The sequence below is a fragment of the Rissa tridactyla genome, chromosome 7, assembly GCF_028500815.1.
Source record: "Rissa tridactyla isolate bRisTri1 chromosome 7, bRisTri1.patW.cur.20221130, whole genome shotgun sequence".
Taxonomy (NCBI): Eukaryota; Metazoa; Chordata; class Aves; order Charadriiformes; family Laridae; genus Rissa; species Rissa tridactyla.
In genome coordinates this window covers 10233690-10252718 of record NC_071472.1, presented here as the reverse complement: position 1 = coordinate 10252718, position 19029 = coordinate 10233690, and the positions used below count along the sequence as shown (strand labels likewise).

The 19029-nt window shown below is 43.7% G+C and overlaps 1 protein-coding gene and 1 long non-coding RNA gene across 4 annotated transcripts in view; one reads left to right on the top strand and one right to left on the bottom strand.

Annotated features, from left to right (window-relative positions):
• Positions 1-2283: 2283 nt before the first annotated feature.
• INSIG2 (insulin induced gene 2) lies at positions 2284-16009 on the bottom strand. 3 transcript variants are annotated; one of them, XM_054208767.1, is made up of 6 exons: positions 15929-16009; positions 11283-11623; positions 8236-8360; positions 5804-5970; positions 5309-5408; positions 2284-4842 (listed from the first exon to the last, which is right to left on the bottom strand). In XM_054208767.1, exons 2-6 carry the CDS (start codon positions 11524-11526, stop codon positions 4801-4803), a joined length of 678 nt encoding a protein of 225 aa, XP_054064742.1. In that variant the 5' UTR covers positions 11527-11623; positions 15929-16009; the 3' UTR covers positions 2284-4800. The 3 variants fall into 3 exon arrangements, with proteins under 3 accessions (XP_054064742.1, XP_054064743.1, XP_054064744.1); XM_054208768.1 differs by lacking the exon at positions 15929-16009 and adding an exon at positions 12594-12737; XM_054208769.1 differs by lacking the exon at positions 15929-16009 and having other exon boundaries at positions 11443-11590.
• Positions 16010-16027: 18 nt separating this feature from the next.
• The window catches only part of LOC128912579 (uncharacterized), an 18302-nt gene continuing 15300 nt past the window's right edge, over positions 16028-19029 (top strand). Inside the window, exon 1 of the long non-coding RNA XR_008467683.1 lies at positions 16028-16111. This is a non-coding gene — a long non-coding RNA (uncharacterized LOC128912579). The remainder of the gene's footprint in view (positions 16112-19029) is intronic.

The following is a 19029-nucleotide window of genomic DNA, read 5'->3' as shown; positions in this document are numbered from 1 at the left end:
GTTGTGTGTCCGACACTGACGCACACGGGACACTGGGCGCCACTGAGCTCTCAACTGGCTTGGCCTGGGGAGAATTAGTAGCAGCCCTTTCCCTTTCTGTTCTTTCCCATTTGTGTGTGTTGTTTCCTATCATCTGCTGTAGCGCAACAGAAACTGCTAAACTTCTGCTCTTCTGAAACGAAGAGCAAGAAAAGAAAACCTCAAGGAAATGCAAAAGTACACTTCAACCTGGATTTCGGCTCCAATGACCCCTACCTCTGCCCCAGGCTGGCTTCTCAGCATTCAAAGCACAAACTCCCAGGACGCTGCCTGAAAGGCACAGGCATAAAGTTTATCCTTTAATTTGAGGCGTTGTCACTTGAGCGGGGGGAGGTAATCAGGCCAAGGCTGTGGACCATGCTGCTCAAAACATGACAACAGACACACCAAAAATCCAAGCTGGCTGCATGAAGCAATTAAAGTAGTGTTTACTATTCCATGACAGCTAACATGTTGGACTGACCTTTCATTTACTGTTTAGTACTGAACATTAAGCTGCAAAATTACTCATGCTTTGCATTTAGTACTGGCATCAAAACTAACAGCATTAGCCAGGTATTCCCACGGCGAGACACGCGTTCCCTCTGCCCGGCTGTGCGTGTGCTTTTATAAGCATTATATTTGATATTTAACATCGCTTCCACGGGTTACATTCATCCGTTACCATTAGGAATTATCGGTAACGCTGCTCCGAAATGTAAAAAGCATATGCAAAATGTCCAGGGTGACGCAGCTGGTAAAATTATGTCCCTTCCTCACATGCTGGGAGAGAGAAAAAGGAAAGGCTGGTGTGTGCCCACAGGTCCCCGCGGCAGATGGCAGAAGGGAAGTACAGAAGCTGCGGAGGAAAACTTTCTTTGTTTACTCTCCTTCTTGCCGCTTACAGCAGCCGCCTTACAAAGGGAGGCACAAGATGCATTTGGCGAGAGCCTGGCAGCCCAGCGGTTGGAATATTCTCTCCGGAGCGGGCAACTTTCCATTCCACAGCCCTCGGGCTGAACTTGGTCAGGAAGGACCCGGAGTTTCCGTTCCCCGGGGCGATGTTCTCGTGGAGAGGCTACAGACGAAAGGCGGAGGTTAAGGCTCCAGCTCGGCACCTTTGCCAGTGTGCTTTTGACTGTTCTTAGTGCTATGACGAGGTAAAATTACGGTTATCTCTATCCTTGGCTGCGATTCCTCTGGTCAGACAGCGGGCATGCCCAGGACTCCGCATTTGGAATTCGGATTTTTGGGTGAGAGGTTGCCCCATCCAACACGAACGCAGGTCTCTTCCCTTCACCCCCTGTGCCCTTTCCACCTTCCAGCTGCGGTGCTGTCCTGCTGCGGGCACCGCACCTCAAAGCCCCTCTCCCCGCCCCCGCTTCATTACACATTTCTAAACCTCTATTCGTTACATCTCTTTTGAGACAGAGCGACGGGCACCGCAAACAGACAGCTGTGAATACCAGAATAACAGCCAGTTCATATTCAGACCGGAACATTAATAAATACAAATATATTAAGGGATTCCCATCCATTCATGTGGTTGGTTGGGGTGGGGGTTTTTTCCATATTCATAGGGGCTATTTATATCTAAATCTCTATTTTTCATATTGCAACTGAAGTTATCTGGCTTATTTTCCCCCGGCTCAAATATATTCCCATTGCGGATTCAAAAGGGCAAATTTCCAAAGGCTGCTCAGCATGCTAATTACGACAGAATCACCGCCGATGTGATCTCGCCCGCTTCTTTTTTGGTATTTCTAGATAGGTGTTTTGTGCAACTAATATGCCAGCTCAATGGTCAAAATTATTGAGATTGCTGATAGAAGGCAACTCCGTGTATTTTAAAAATCACTATCGTTTCTTAAAGAAAGAAGAAACCTATAAACAAGGTTGTAATTGCATTTAATGCACATTTTGCTTTTAACAGCAATTTGCCAGTTTAAACAGCATAGACCTTACAATGCTTAATTAGTGAAGACGTTATAGTGCTTATAAAGTTGTATCTAAAATATACCTTATTCATTCTCTATTGAACATCATTTTTAAGACAGTCTAGTATTATAATTACACGCTATACAGTAGCGACATGTTCACACCACTACCGTTAAGGCCATGTCAGCATTCTCATCACGAACCTTTTTCAGGGTTTGAACACACCACCCATAAAATTACAACGTAGTCTGAAAAAAAACATGACATCCAAGACGTGAATCTTGTGCCGACTTCGGTCAAATGAGAATAAAAATAATAAAACACAGATAATAAAGGACTCCACCCAAATTTATTTGGGATGATCGCTGCCTTTGCACAACACGCTCAAAATTTCCAAAATGAAATTTAAAGGAAGTGAGTGGACAGCACAGGGCCATCAGGCTGAGACGAATCTGAGTGCAAAGTGTTGTAAAGTGGGTGTCACAGATGCACAATAACCACTTCTCACATACTGCACATTTGAACATACACAAGGCTTCTTCTGTGTAAATATTTAGCCTGGCAGGTAAAAGCAGTTCTACCACCAAGTGAATAATAACAACTACTCATCTCCAGTCGCATACACTGAAAATGATGAAAGTCATGATGAAAGTAAACCGTTTACCAAGACCGCACACCGGCCACTGAGGTACCATGTTATTCCCCACAGTTAGGATAAGAAACATGAATTTTTGTGCCATTCATGCCCTGGTAATTTTAGAGGTACTCATCACACCGCCCACCAAGCTGAAGCCATTTCTTTAAATAAAGAAGGTGGATGAGGGCAAATACTGTATGGAGAGGGACCAACAGCCTTCAGTGAAATGCCAGAACCTGCCTAAAAGAAACTCACCCTTAGTTCATGCCTTAACAGTTTCTTGGTTTCGTTAACAAAATGCTTCTTGCCGTATGGTTTGATTAAAAGAAAATCTCTAGTCGGGGATCTACTTAAACATGTTCTACCTCTCTTAAAGCAAAGCACATCTCTAAGTGCTTTCCCGAAACATTGCCCCGTGGAAGTGTGCTTCAGGTGTTGAACTGTCCTGGAACGGTGCTGAGCAGATGAAACTTTGTGGAGCTGCAAAACCAAGCTCTTGATACATCATTTGCTTATTTATTATTTTTACACTTCCCCATTCAAGAAATCTTCCTTTTGTGACCACCTCTTTCGTTACAACGATTTTGGAAGCACTCCATTGCATACTTTTCAGACTGAAAAAGAGTTGCCTATTTCAAGCTTTGTGTACAATGCATACACACATTTATTAATAAAAGCTTGTCTAAATGTCTATTTGTTCTTTGGACCAGCTCCAGCCTCCCTAGGTGAGGGAGGTGTAACACGTCTCACAAACCTTTCATGGAAGATTTAAAAAAATAGTACTTCAAGACATAAAAGGAAAACACATACATTAAAACATCATCAACACAGACACAGAACGGGGAAACCAAAGCGGAGACATCCCACGCCAGATTCACTGCTGGCACGGGTTGGCAGTGTCCTCTTGAAGTCTGCTTTCGTGCACAAGTTCTTTTATCTCATGGTCTTAAAAGGGAGCTGCAAAGCCAAGAGGAAATTCCACATACGCCCACAAATATGGGTCACACACTAAAATCCTTCTTCTTAAGAAAGGAACCGATTAGGACATGGCCTATTTCAGCTCTCTGCCCTATCAGACTTTCTGTGCACAGGCACCTGTAAAAATTGGGGTAACGGTATTTCTCTACTTCAGAAAATTACTCTAAGAACAAATGCTTTTATGGTTGCCTGGACCATAGTCACAGCAACAAGGGCTACATCGGTACCTAAAATACAGCCTTGTCTCCTGCTGCTGATCCCCGCAAACAGAGCAGGTAGTAGACAAGAACTATCAAAAGTAACATTGGTAACAGAGGGTTTTATGACACTATATGGTAGTGGCTGATTTAGTTCAGCAGAATTAAGTTTCGCAATAAAAACTCCCTAAGATTTTTTTTTTTTTAATAAGGGATCAACACAAGTCAGCTTAAGGGATTGTACAAGAATGACCTGAATTGCATGCTGTTACTCAATGCAACAAGTTGTTTCAGACTCTGTCCACATCTGAGGATGGTCCACATAAATTCCTATACAAACATGTACATTGGCTGTACCAGAGGGAAAAATAGCAAGTAATTTCCGGCCTCAGTTTCCACTTCTGTATTCTGTGTTACTGGGCACGTACCACAACCAAATTAAATGCTACAGCAATAACCCATACAATCCATGTTAAGTTTCCTCACCTGTGATGCAAGAAGAATGACACAGTGTGATAGCAGGCAGAAATCAGCTACTTACTGCATCAAAGCTCACCTGTAATCCATGAATTTCATACAGATAATACGGGCTATCATCACCGAAAGAGAAGATCTTTATTCCTAAATTCGAATGCCCTGTCTTTCACCGAGCTAATAAGAACTCACTCCTCAAAACTTTCAAGATAAAGTGAAGCAGAAGTTTCAGCTACAGAAACGTAGTGCAAAGGTTCAGTTTGGCACTGCAACATTATGGACAGACAAGAATTTATGGTAAACTCAGTTTAGATTTGGAAAAAAGAATCCTATAATTGAACCAATATTGTCAAATGTATTGCATACTATTGTAACTTCACAGTAATCAAAATCAGACATCAAGGTTTCTATAGAAGCAGCAATCACAGATTGCAGTAATGTATACCACTCAAGGGAAAAAAATTGCATTTTGGCAATTTCATAGTCAAGTGTTCCTTATGCTCCTCCAACAGTCATTTGTCAGATATTTTCCTGTTTAAAAGGTGCACGTTGTTCTCCTCAGTCCTCATGAGACTTCTCTGCAATGACTTTGCATTCATACTGAAAAACAGAAGTTGACAAAATTAATACTACTTACTTATACAACTAATGAAAAAGACTGCTATGAGGGAGATTTTTCTACAAAATGGTGATAAAATAGCTTAGCTTAGCCGGGTGAAGCGTAAGTTTGGTCTCCTTAAGTTCTGTGTACACACTTGCTGGCTGCAATTTCTGTCTCCCTGAGCAGCAGAAAGGGCAGTTCAGACTTAGGGGATGGCCTGACTGCTCCCCAAAGACGGGAGCTCGTATTTAGCTCCTGGTCCTGAAAGGACTAGACGCGTGCAACTGAGAGTACACAGAGCAAAGTCACGGGCTGTGCTCTGAATAACAGTACTAACGGATCGCTCACTACATCAAAAAGCAAGGATTACCTTACTCCACATCCACAAGTCAAGTAGCTGGTTGGAAGGAAAGGAAGGAAGGAAAAATTACTAGAAGGCTATCGACTCCACCCCTCCAAACTTACCATCGCCAGCTGCCTGCCGATATTGCCCATAGTTATTCCACCAGCAAAAAATATACATGGCAACCAGGAACGAACATAAAGGAAATCCGGAGACGTGTATCTGGAAAAGAACACACACTTTTGAGCTCAACATTGTGCAATACATAGAGTGCCCCAATCACATGAGCCAAACCCACAAATGTAAATATTAGGACATTTCAACTGAAAAAGACTTGTATTACTGAAATTTAATTACTTGCAGCAAATAACAAAGAAAGCTTCTTATTGATTATAATTGTTGGTAAGGTTGCAATTTTATTGAAATAAGCAACTTCCAACTAAAAGTCTCACTTACAAACACGTAAAATCTTTCACGAACAGTTCAATTTATGTTACACTCAAAATTAAGAGCTGGCTGCTTTGGAAATCATGTCAAATTCTACCCTTTCCGTTATTCTGATTTTATGTTATAGCTTCAGGAGATTGTCATTTAACCTTAAAGGAGTAAATACTTACTGATAAACTCCATTGTAGACCAGAAGCTGTGACACCAGTGTGGCCAGGAAAGCAATTCCTACTCCAAGACCAAAGCCACTTCGTGACCTATCAAACGTCCACCACAGTCCAATTGACAGGGCTGCTAATGTGAGAGACAACTGGATATTGTTGGCAAAATCCACTTTCTGTGTTGATTGTTAAGGATAAGCTTGGAAATATCATATACAAGTGTAAAGCAGGTTTGTTTTTTTTTTCATTCTGTTTATCCCATTTTGGCACAGCAGAAAAAAAAAGGCCATTAAAAAATACAGCACTAGCCCTATTGGCTATCACACAGCCACCACGTACAAGGAACGTACAAGGAAATAAGCCCTGTGTTGCAAATACATCAGGAAACTAAAAACTTACAACACTTCTTAACATTTTTAGGGTCTTCGCACTGTACAAGAGCGGAGAGACTATACACCTACCAGGCATTTTATACAGATATAAAATGCACATGTTACTGTTCAGAGTAAGAACACCTAATCCTTACCTGGTCCTTTATTACACTAAGCAGGAAACCTTAAATCTAGCATCAGACTCCTCTAAATGACAAGGATTTACTGAAAAAAAAGGTATTTGTCACTCTTACTTAATTGCAATTTTGTTTAATTTACATGCTAGTTTACATTCATCTAAACATTAAAAATGTTACTGTGAAAGTATCTGTATAAATCAACATTGAAAATCTGTTTTGTCAACTCTGTGATAAAAGTGTAAAGTCACTCCAGATATCTTTGTGGTGCTCCACATTCTTCAAAATGTTTTGGAAATACTAACTCATCCTCACTACTCTTGCCCAAAACAGATTATTAAAAAGGAGGCTGTTAGCGGCATAAGCCTGAAAGCAAATTTATGGGATGACAACATAAAAAACACTGCCCTGTTTCCTCACAAAAACCTGGAGAGAGACCTAAAGGAGATGAGAAAGAAGTTTCAACTAACTGAAATAAACAATTACAGGATAAAAATCAATGGCATCAGAAAAAATGTCAAACAAGACCAAAAAATACACCAAATATGGTAATGTGCAGAACTGGTAATAAACTGAAGAGCAAGCAGTCTGGAGAGCTGTCAGGGAGGAAATACAGACAGTACGTTAATGATGTCCTGGAACACGTGTAACAGCTGCAGAAAACCGCATGAAGGTTGTGGTGTAAATAACCTGACCCATGCAGGGAGAAGCTGTCAACTCTCACGTACTCCTTAAAAGCAGCCAAGTTGCATGTGCTTACACAACAGGTACGGTCCAGGCCAGTGAGAACCACAGGACCCGATTCACGCATCTCTGGCAGGGAGAGCAAGGTTTGTGAGGGACAGTGGGAATGACTCTGAACCTCAGCAGCTCCAGCTCACCCGGCCATACCGGATAGGATGGCTGCTGGGAACAAAACCAAACCAAACAAAACCCATCCGAGGGCTAAGCCGCTTCAGTAAGAATTCAGCCAGCTCTCACATCTTTCACTCAACTTGCCCTCTTTTCCTGGAAACGAGGAGATTTAGTAGCAGGCAATCAGAACTTCTTAGCACGGTTTCTGCAAACCGTGTTGGAGCTGACACCGAAGGAGATGAGTCACAGAGACGATCAACTTGCTTTTTAATGAGTTTATAAGAACCCGATTTTCATAGACAGATCTTGGTTTTATCCAACTGAGGAGGCACTAGGCATGACTACCCAAAACCCCTAAGACTCACAGCACCGCCAGTAAGGTGTGTCAGTCCACGTGAAAAGCACGCTGTCACCCAGCACGTCCCCAGCTGCTTCAGAGAGAAGGGACGCCAATTTTGACCACTCTTCTGCAAGGATGTATCTGAATAGCTAGATAATTAGGAGGAGTATAACGTACTGCAACACGCTGACTGACTTCTAATTGCTCTTACTGAACGACCGCAGCAATGGTAACGACTCTCTCGGCATCAAGGCATCATTTGCAGAAGGGGGTAACAACGCTTACTTGCTTTGTGTAGTCATGGCTATTACCTGGTCCTGAGTTTTCCCCATTCTTTGCAAAGAGCACGTGCTTCACTGATGACCTCAAGACTGGGCTTGAACCTCTCACTACAGTGCTAATGGGACATCAACTCTTGGAATGTCTTAAAGCACTTTCTGCAATACCTACCACAAATACCCCACGCTTACTTTAATTATTCAAATAAATAAAAAAAAGACTATATAAGACAAAGCCCAATACTGAGACATTTCTAATGAAAAGATCTTTCAGAATGAAAAAATGTGAGACGTATCACCTCCAATACTGCTACAACAGTTTAACACTAACACATATTCGGCATTTCCCTTGTGAAAATGCTGCGTGTTGTATCTTTAACAACAATTCACCGTGACTATGTGAGCTTTGTTTTAGTGGAAACCCATCTGTTATCGCCAATTTCATTAGAACATAGGATACAGCGCTGGCATGATTTATTCCCACAAAGACTGCTACACATCGCATTACACTGGACCATTCTCTCTTAAATTTATGTGGCTCTCCCAGATGTCTGTCCATGCATGGGTACAATAATCCAATCACAGCTGTGGAGACAGGAAAGAAAAAAATGCCCAAAAGTTAAAGCACTGGCAATATTTAACTAAAGACTATCTAGACTTTGACAATTATTGTGACTAACAAACCAGATCTTTTAAGGATAAGCAGTACAAAACATACATTATAAAAGAAGAGGAATTTCAAACAATTCCATTATTTAAAAAAAAGCCCTGTAAAACTTCAGCAGTATCTTCAACTACTGCAGCAGTGATGTGGCAGAAGTAACAAAACAGAGACAATTTGAATGAGGGGCGGAGGATGAAAGAGCTCTGCACCCTGCCAAAATCTGCAGTCTCACATTGTAGTTCAAAAAGAGCAGTAATAGCTTGCAGGCTGGCACTTCTGAAAACCCCACATATCAAACATATATGTTTAAATAACTGCAAAACAAACACACCACACTAAGGGCAGAGTGTGGTTTATAACATCAATATTTTGTATCTTCTTTTTTTGTTGTTACAAGCAGGTTTTGTTCTTCTTCAATGCTACTATAAAGGCTCACACAGAAGAGGGAGAGCCAAGAGCCTACAGCAGCTGTTGAATACAGAAAGCAAGCAGGACTTTCAACCCCAGGGAACTGCTACGCTCTTTGAACGTTTCTTCATAAACGTGTTCTCTACTGCAACTGCACCTGAAAAGACTGTTACCGACACCACTGAGGAATAACACTGGTGCTTAATGTTAAACTGGTGCTGCAGGAGGCGCGCAAAGCCTCAGTCATTGCTCCGGCCTCCGGTGCCCTCAGTTTGGCATGCTGCTGGAGGTATGGTATGGCAAATGCTCTTTATTCTGCCAGAGAGGAAACCGATCTCCAGGATTCGGGAAAATAAATCACCAGCAAAGCTGGAGAGGAAAAAAGCCCAAACCACTCCCTGAGCTATCTTCTTACTAAAGGCATTGGGCCAAACGGATGACTAATAACGGTGATGGATGAAAGGACTTCTCTGAAGGCAGCCCTGATCACCACTGATTATAAATATGCAAAATATCTTTATTCTGTTCATAATAATAAACCATACTGCAGAGAAACGTTCATGTCAATTCCAGGAAGGCTGTGCAAGTACAAGCAGTAAGAAAATAGGTGAATTATCAGCAATTGCCATAGAGGTTCCCTGTATGCATAGCTAGCAAAGAAGATAAGGAAAGGAAAAGGGGAAGAAAAGACTCATAATGAAAAAGAAAGAATGTGGAACACCTCAACAGGGGTCACTCCTGCTGGGAAAAGCCAATTAAGGCAATAATATCTTTAAATCAAGTGGCTTAAAATCAAGTAGTGCAAATGCCTAGCAGATGACTGACTACACTTTACAAGCCATATCCAGTCTTTCCATCAAAACCACCAACCCATCAGAACCAGAAAGGCCCACAAGTTTCTTCTGAGATGATGGCAAGATCTAGCCTTCATGAGTTCCCCACAGGCAGCTGCAGACAGTGTTCTCAGAGGACCCCAGAGAGCATAAGGTGCAGCCTGATGCAAGCAGCTGACAGTGCAAACGTTGCAGTGAACAGTGCAAACCTTATGCATTGCTGCTGCAAGTTGGGATTCCGTCATTTCAACCCCCACTACTCCATATATCAAGCCTTTACCGGACATGTTTGTCAAGACAAACAGTTCAAAGTATAAAAGAAAAACACAGCAAACACAGGATACAAACCAAAAACTAATCAACAATCTCAACAAGACAACAGAAAGAGGACTAATACAACTAGCAGATAAAGCAGGTATGTAACTGCCACCATAACATGCCAAACACATTTCCACAGGAGAACAAAACTGACATATTCAGAGAGATATTTGGAGGGTTTCCTTTCAAATCAAGCTCCTCTATGACATCCAGGGTGTAGTATTTCAACAAGGTATCAAAAAGAATGCAACCGGATGACTAGGAAAAAAAATAGACTTAAATTTATCATTAGCAAAACAATGATGCCAACTCAAAAACTACTTTATTGACTCATATTAATACCCAGAAACATGAGATTCTCAATCTTATTAAAACTGACCTCTAGGAATACACTGCCTTTACTGTAGAAGTTCACTAAAGCAGAATCCTCCAGTACTGGCTGCTAAGAATATTCCCTTACAAAGCATAAAACTGACCATGGGATCAGTGATGTTCAGAGCCAAGCGGAAAGCCAAGTTCCATCAGGCTTGTAACATGGGATATGCCTTGATACTTGAAGATGAAAGAGGAAAAAAAGGATATTTCTTACTATGTACCGTAGACATCTCACTTAAACTAGCCAGACATGCAAAAGCCTCAACTCCCCACATGGTCATGGGAGAAATGGAGCATGTTCACATCATCCGACTTGATACATGAATAAAACCGAGGTGCTCTGCTCTGAAACACGCCTCTACAACCGCCAACTGTGTGCCTGGCCTCAGCTCCCTGAGACGCAGTCAGGCTCCCAGATTTACGGAGCTAAAGCCATAATTTGAACTGGAACGAGGAACAAATGGAAAGCTGGATCACAAAAGGGAGTGTTACTCAGGGTGGTTTGCTGCACTCAAAACAAGGTACTGGGTGCTGCGCCATCTGGCACTTCCAGGGTATATTCAAGGGCTGCGCGTAGAGCATGCTCCTGTAATCCAGCCTCAAGGTTACAACTGCCACCACCTTCTAAAGTCTGTTAAATTTATACTCTAACCCAGCATGAAAAGCAAAGGTTATGTTCTGCTAACAATATTACAGTATAACAAGTTAGCAGAACAAGTTTCTAGAAACATGCACGCATATTTGTTTATACACAGGGAGATCAGAAGGACAGTAATACCTATAGTAGGGTAGTGATGCTGGTAGAGAAATTTTTATCTTCCACACCTTTTATATAGTTTTTTGTAACTATATAACTACCTATCCACCCTTTCATCTCCATGCCAGGCACACGTACACAACTGAACTTACCTGACGCTGTGCCACAGCAAGGTGGTACCCACCAAGCTGAGGAGAAGATGCTTGTGATCACATCAGGGGGGAAGAGAGTAACGTTTCTCTGGATCTGAAGCAAGTTTAATACTAATGCAAGAAATACGCCAATAAAAAACAGCACTATACCACGAATTACCAAATTCATGCCATGACTGGTTACAGATGAAATGTAAGGGCCACACTTTTTTGGTAAGGTTGGCATTGCATCATTTTCTGCCATGACTTCTTATGTTCTCAGAGACATCCAACAGGCTGGCTGAGGAGGATTCACTTGCAATCAGTATTTTGACTCTCCTCAATTAGGAAATACCCAAACCCTGAAAAATAATAAAAAAAGAGTGAAAAATGCAGACATAAGAAACATTAAATTTATTTCTCCTAAATAAATTGGAGTTTGGGTTAAAAAAAATATGGCTATTATGTTTTTCTGAATTTTCTGAGGAGGCAATTAGTCATTTGAGAGCAGAACCAACCACAGCTGCAAAAATGCCTTACAAAGAAAACAGGTTTTACAAATATCTTTGTCTGCTAGGAGACAGAGGAGGAAACATGTGGGATGGGACAGGTAGGAATGTGAAACCACAGAGAACAGGTGAAGAAATGAAACCTATATCAGATGGAAGAAAGGCTTACTTCGCAGTAACAATGAATTGTTTATCTCCCTTCCTTTAAGCAACAACTGGAGATTGTGTAATTCAGAAGCAAGTAAACACAGCCCTTAGTTTTAAGTCGGCCACAGAGGTTCACAGACCTCTCTTCCTGAAGAGACTCCAGAAAACATTTCTCAACTGGAAAGTGAAATCTGAGAAATGTTTTTCAGGATCAAGTCAGAATTTCAGCAATTCCACAGTGCGCCCATTTTCATAACCCCAGATAAGAGCAAAAAAACCTCAGCAAACCAGAGAAGTAATCTTAATATAGAGAAATGTTTACCAAAGTAACATGCTTTTGGTGAAAACCGCCATACGTTATTACAAACAGTAATTGTAATCAGGCACAAAAGAACCCAAGAGCTAAAGGAAAAGGAGCTCCCCCTGCCCATGCACTAGGTAGCATCCTACATGAGCAACTGCTGGCACTACAGGAATGGCAGAGTTCCCATCCCAATCACTCTTTTTAAAAAAACCTGTCCATCAACAGTCTTGTTATACATGGATTCAGTGCCACATTCATGTATAACAACGATTTTGATCGACAGCTTAGCCACCTGGAACTTAAGAAAAAAAGACCTGACATTGTTTTTAAATTTGAAACTGCCAACTGGTGGCGGCTTTTGTTAACTCTTACTTATGGCCATGCAGGCACAAGGGGAGCCAAACCAGCGCATCCATCCCCCTTTCTCCCTGGCCTCAGCAGATCCCGAGGAAGCTCTCTGAAGGAAGACGCAGCAGCAGTGCAGAGGATGCAGCATTCACTTTTGCTGACCGAAAGCTAAAAGGGAAGTTAAATACATCCAAGCTAGTTAAGATAATACAGGTAACTCCGCAACAGATATGATGCCACGGCACGGCATCCTCCCATCACTCAGAAAAAGTTCCGAGAGGACAAACAAAAGAAAAAAAAGTTCTGATCACACGTAACTTCCTGCTGGCAGTTCAGGGAGGCAGCAGAGTCCTCCTAAGAATACAGGATCTCCTCTACACGGCCGATTCCCTGGGTTATTTGTAAACATGAACACCTCTTGGGGGGGAAAAGAGGGCAACCACAGCATCTGGCTTCTGAGTCAGCATCCTGACTCACACTGAAGAGATGTCTGCATCAAGGCTGGCAATGGCACTGCAACGCACTTCCCTCAAGCAAAAAGGAGGTGCTCCAGATTATTTTTTTTTTTCCTCCTCTGGATGGCACCGCAGCTGAGCTTGGATAATACATTTAGCCTCCAGGAAAGAAAGCGTGGAGTCATAAATACATCATAATTTCAGCTGAGGTTCTCCCCTGTTCCTGGGGGCTTTGCCCACCAGGTGATCACAGGAATTCCAAGAATTCACAGGAGTCTTTTCAATACACCGCACTGGAGACTGTAGGTCCCAATTATAAACCCCGCAGGAATACTGTACCTAACAGGGGGTTTTAAACTTTTACATCCCTTCTTAGCTTTAGTCTGCCTAGGAAAACAAGCTAAACTCTTGACTCTCTGCTTTCTTTGCCATCCCAACAGCTCTTGGCACTTCCTGAAGTCTGCACATTTTTTTTTTTTTTTTTTTTTTTTTTTTTTTTTTAAAATGCATGACCAGATCTGACACACACAATCCCAGGTTTGGCTCCCTCAGCCTTGTCCAAGAAAGTTCCCACTTCTGTGTCTCTCTTTAAATGAGCTCTTCTGCTGCACACCAAGGATCACAATTTCTTTTTCCACTGTCATAAAGCGGTTGCTTACATCCCAGAATCCATAACTATATCCCAGACTCTCTTCTTTCCTGTTACTGAACTCCTTGTTCTGTGGTACCAGCCCCAAACCCTGCATGCGGCATTTCAGCCCATAGGTATTACTTTGATGCAAGCCGTCACTCCATTTTTCCTGTAGGATACCTAAAGTCCTCTTTGGCCCTGCAAATGGTTTGGGTCATCAGCAATCATCATTACTTCATCCCATTTTGTGTGCCAAGGTCATTGACTAAAATACGGAGCAAGATCAGCCCAAGTCCCTATCTTTGATGAAATCTATTAATAATTTCCCTACAGCCATGATTTCCCCATTTTATACCATCTCTTGATATCTCCCTCTAACAAGACTCTGCTTCTTGTAATTCTTCAAATACAATAATCTCCAACTTAATGAAGAATCATCAACTGTCACACACGGCGATGCTGACATAAGCAATGATCATATCTTACTTTTTTTTTTTCCCCCCCTAGGAATGCTAATGACCAAATAAAAGTCCAATTTTATTCTGGCATAAACTGGTCTGTAGAATATAAAACCTGCATTTACCCAATTTTCATTTATTTAATATGTCATTTGGCAAATATATATTTAATTCAGAAGGCTTATCAAAATTAACAGGAATTTTCTATGGAAGGAAATAGCTTACTGCTGTTACACAGTCACTGCAGCTGCAGGTCACTCCAGGCATCAGCAACCCATTTTTACTACGAGGTAAACAGCCTGACCACTGCAAGAGCACTTGGGTGTGTACACGTCAGTGAATGTTTATAACAAGTAATGCAAGGTCCCAAATTACCAGGATGCAGTAGTTTCCGTCCTGGTTTCTCACCCTACACATATTGTTCCTATTAGTTTTATCCCAGTTTACAAATTTTCTCCGTTCATTGGCTCTGAGACCTTCTGGCATGCCACAAACAGAGCAATGGGGGGAACGGAGCAAAGTGGTGACCAACACTCCCGTAAAGATTCTTCAGTGCCTCGGACAGCCTGGGTTCACGATGCTCAGGCACGGCAAAGGTACTTCCTACCGTCACCTTTCATGAAAATGGAAATTAAGATCTCTAAAGAAGACATCACCTCCTTCTTCTGGCCCGGGAGGCCTGCAGACAGATAAGACACTGCCTCTCCTTTTAAGCCTTGTATTTTATGGAGGGCGTGTGCTCAGATGGGAACAGTTCCCATATTGAACCAACACTACTTCTGAGCCTTCGTCTCTTGGGAACGCACATTCAAAACTGTAACACCACGCTGAAAGCTAAAGGCTTGGCGCTGCCACAGAGTCCCAGCTGCGCTTTCCCTCCTGGGTGGCACACGGCTGCAATCCAAGCTTCTTCACATACCACACGAGAGCATCACACGCGACTCGCAAGGCAACCGTGCGATGTCTGGCATTGCGCAAAAAAAGAAAAAGAGTTAACAACTAAATTATTACCCTCAACATTTTTCAAAGCACTTAGTCACTTAACTGTCTTCTCATTAGGAGATCTGTCCTGCGAGCGCTCCCCAGCGCTCTCCACGCTGGTGAGGAGCCTTCTGCTGCGCGTGACCCACAGCTCCCGACCCCATGCAGACACACCGGGCACAGCGCAGGGCGGCAGGGGCCAAGGAAGAGAAGGTTTATTTAAGCAACACGGCGCGGGATGATGGCAGAAACGGCGAAATGACAAGAAACCATCTGTCTTCTGCGAGGCAACGCCAAAAGCAAACCACCCCCCACCTCCGGGCGCCAGGCGAGGCGCCTCTCCCTCCCGCTCCGCTCCGGATCCCCCAGCTCTGAGGGGTCCTGCCCGCCTGGGCGACGAGCCGGTCGCTTCAGGCCAGTGGTAGCCCCTCCAGCACAGGGCTGGGCCCGTTAACCGAGGCCCGCAGGCCCGGCCGCGCCGGGCCCAGCCCGCAGTCGGCCGGCCCGGGGGGAAGCCTCGCCGGGCGGAAGGTTTAACCGCTGCCGGCGGGGGGACAACGGCTCCCGCCGCCCTCTCCCTCACTCACCCGCTGCAGCCGCCGCGGTCCCCCCAAGCACAGGCAGCCCGGCGGCGGCAGGGGGGCCCGGCGTCACCCCCTCCCCGAGGCAGGGCTCCGGCGGCAGCCCTCGCCGGCAGGCAGGACGGGGCGGCGGGACGCCTCTGCCTGCCCGCACGACCCGGCCCGGCCCGGCCCGGCTTGGCTTGGCTCCCCGACCCCCGTCCCGCCTCGCCTAGCCCACCCGCGCCCCAGCCGCCGCAGCCCCGAGACTCACTCGGCCTCCGCCATCTTCTCCCTCCCCGCGCCAGTCCCCGCCCCGCGCAGCCTCCCCAGCGTCCCGCCGGGCAGTGACGGGGGCGGTGGCGGAGTGGGCCCTGCCCCGCCGTGAGGGACCGGCCACCTCCCGCCGGCAGCCGGCCTCCAAACCCCACCGCGGCAGCGCAGGCAGCGCTCAAAGGTACTGGTGAAAAGCACCTTATAGATGGAGTGACTGACAGAAAAGTCGGGAGGGGTCTGCCCCATCCCTACAGCGCTGCTGGGGTGTGTTACCAAAATGGAAAGGCGTGTACTCGGCACTGGTGAGGCCCCACCTCAAATACTGTGTCCAGTTTTGGGCCCCACACTACAGGAGGGACATTGAGGCGCTAGAGCGGGTCCAGAGAAGGGCAACGGAGCTGGTGAGGGGTCTGGAGAACAAGTCTTATGAGGAGCAGCTGAGGGAGCTGGGGTTGTTCAGCCTGGAGAAAAGGCGGCTGAGGGGAGACCTCCTCGCTCCCTACAGCTACCTGAAAGGAGGGGGTAGCCAGCTGGGGGTCGGTCTCTTCTCCCAAGGAACAGGTGATAGGACAAGTTGCACCAGGGGAGGTTTAGTGTGGATATTAGGAAAAAATTCAGTCAAACATTGGCACAGGCTGCCCAGGGAAGTGGTGGAGTCACCGTCCCTGGAGGTGTTTCAAAGGCATGTAGACGTGGTGCTGAGGGACATGGTTTGTTGGTAACTTGGCAGCGTTAATGGTTGGACTCGATGATTTTAAAGGTCCCTTCCAACCTAGATAATTGTATGATTCTACGTGAGGCTTTTTATGCCATGCTTATGCTCCCAGCCAAGGTGGGTTGTGCAATGTCCCTGTCACACCCTTCAGTCACAGCAAATGGAAAGTTGAAATACCTGTTTCCCAGCTCAAACTGCTGGCCTGGCTCCGGCTCTCCTCAGCACCTGATTCTGCAAGGTCTTTCACATCTGCTTATCGTTATTGATTGGGGCAAAAATGACACAGCTCATTAGTACAGAAACCGCATTTTCATCACCAGTTTGGGGCCTCTCGGGGAGAAGATACAATGTGAAGCAGAAGACGTTTTGCTTTAACCTGTCTTAATGAGTAGTAAAGGCATCACAACAAAAAAATACCATTTATTGTATATATGTGCAGATGGGTATAGGAGAATAATGCCATTATATTTATTTATCTCATATATTCATTATATTAATTATTATTTGTCTGTTAATGAACTTTTTCCTTTCTTGTTGCACTGATAATGAATACAATTTATTAAAAAATACTTGCACATTGCGTTCCCCCAAGTTTAGTAGTTCATTGCAGAGCCTTTGATAGATCTTTCCATATTACAAGGTCTGCAGTGATTCAGTGTATATCCTATTACATTTCCCTGAATAATGATTGGATAGGATGGAATTTGTAACTGTATTTACTACAGTGGCATCTTCAGTGATAACTGTGCTTTCTTTGTGCTGGTATGTTGTGAACAACAGTGTCACCAAGCATGTATAAACTCAGAGGAGAGTATATGGGTCTATAAAAGACATATTAAGAATGGAAAAGGGAGAGATTTACAGCAGCAGAAACCCATTGTGGTTTAGATGAGCAATAAATGAATTTTCAAATCACTCAACTTCGGTTTTCGTCACACAGAAACAAAATCTTCCTATTCTCAGTAATTCCAGCTGAGCTGCTTGCCCTGTCTGTGGTTTAGATAGTTACTTTGCTGGACTTGAGCTCCAAATTTTGGATTGAGAAAGACAAAAGGGTTTTTTAACCAAATAAAATAGCTTTCTGTAATGTCAGATAAACGCCTTTGGCCAGCCACATGCCTGAGGCAGAGCAAAGCACCCTTTCCTTTTGTGCCTTAAAGACCAGAACCATCAGAAAGCCTGAACGCAGAAACTTTTGAACATAAAGTGTGTGCGTTAGAGAGGAAAGTGTGGCGTAAGTAGATAGAGACTGCAAATGATTGCTGGATCATTCCTTCTCTAGACAGAGGTATATATAGTCGGGTAATGATTTGTCTATAAATAAATTCAGATTAGTTATAATCTGGTCTGCTGCTGTGTTTCCTATTATAAAATTACAAAAGCTTAATTCCTACAAAAAATAAACTGATTATAGGAGAAATATTAGCTATATTAGTAGAGGGTTATTAAGGCTAATGTGTGAGAAAATAAGTAACCACTGTTGGTGTAAATCAGTGCAACTCCAAGGACTTTATTGGCATTGCCAATTTACACCAAGTGAAGTCTTGGTCCTTACAGCTATCTTGTTATCCTGGAGGGTACAATGTCCTGTTGCATAAAAATGGGAGGAGCATGAGGGAAAAGCTTACAAAAACATATTTGATTTGGAAATTGCCAAAATAAATACATCAGCAAATAGTTTTGCAGACAAAGGAGGCAGACGTTATGACCTGCAGAGAGATGTCACTTGCTCCGACTTTGACTGGAATTGCTATAAAATGTCATGGGAGAAGCATCCGTTTTGGAAAGCAATGCGGAGTTCTTTCATTGCACTGGCTGCAGAACAAGACAATACAGAATATTCTGGATTTAGTTTTGGGAAATAAATATTGCTCTGGATATGATAAATCTGACAATGAAAAAACTCAGCGAAGTTCAAACAAAGCAGAGGAGCCTCGAGCAGCCACAAACCTATAGAAAAAGTGGAATTGCTCTCATAAGAGCTGTATTTTGTAAAGGCTTTCATAGCTTCCTGGTACACTGGTTGCACAAGCCAAGGCCAGCCTGCCTGGCTGAAGGTGTGTCCATAGCCGGACAATAAAGGAAGGGCGAGAAGATGATGGATGGATGAATGAATGGATGGGTGGATAGATGGATGAGAAGGAGAGCAAGGACAGTAAGGAAGTAGGTAGAAAAAACTAATCTGAGTCTTTCTATGGTGATCCATGATAAAATGACCAAATATTTCTGAAACTATATGTATGTATAACTTGGAAAAAGCCTTCTGTAGAAATCTGGAGATGATTCCTGGTAGGGCTTCTGGAGTTTATAAAGAAAAGGACAACATCAGGCCAAAGTTAGTGTTCTCTCCCTAAGCATGCCTTTACTTTGTGGAGTAGTGGGGC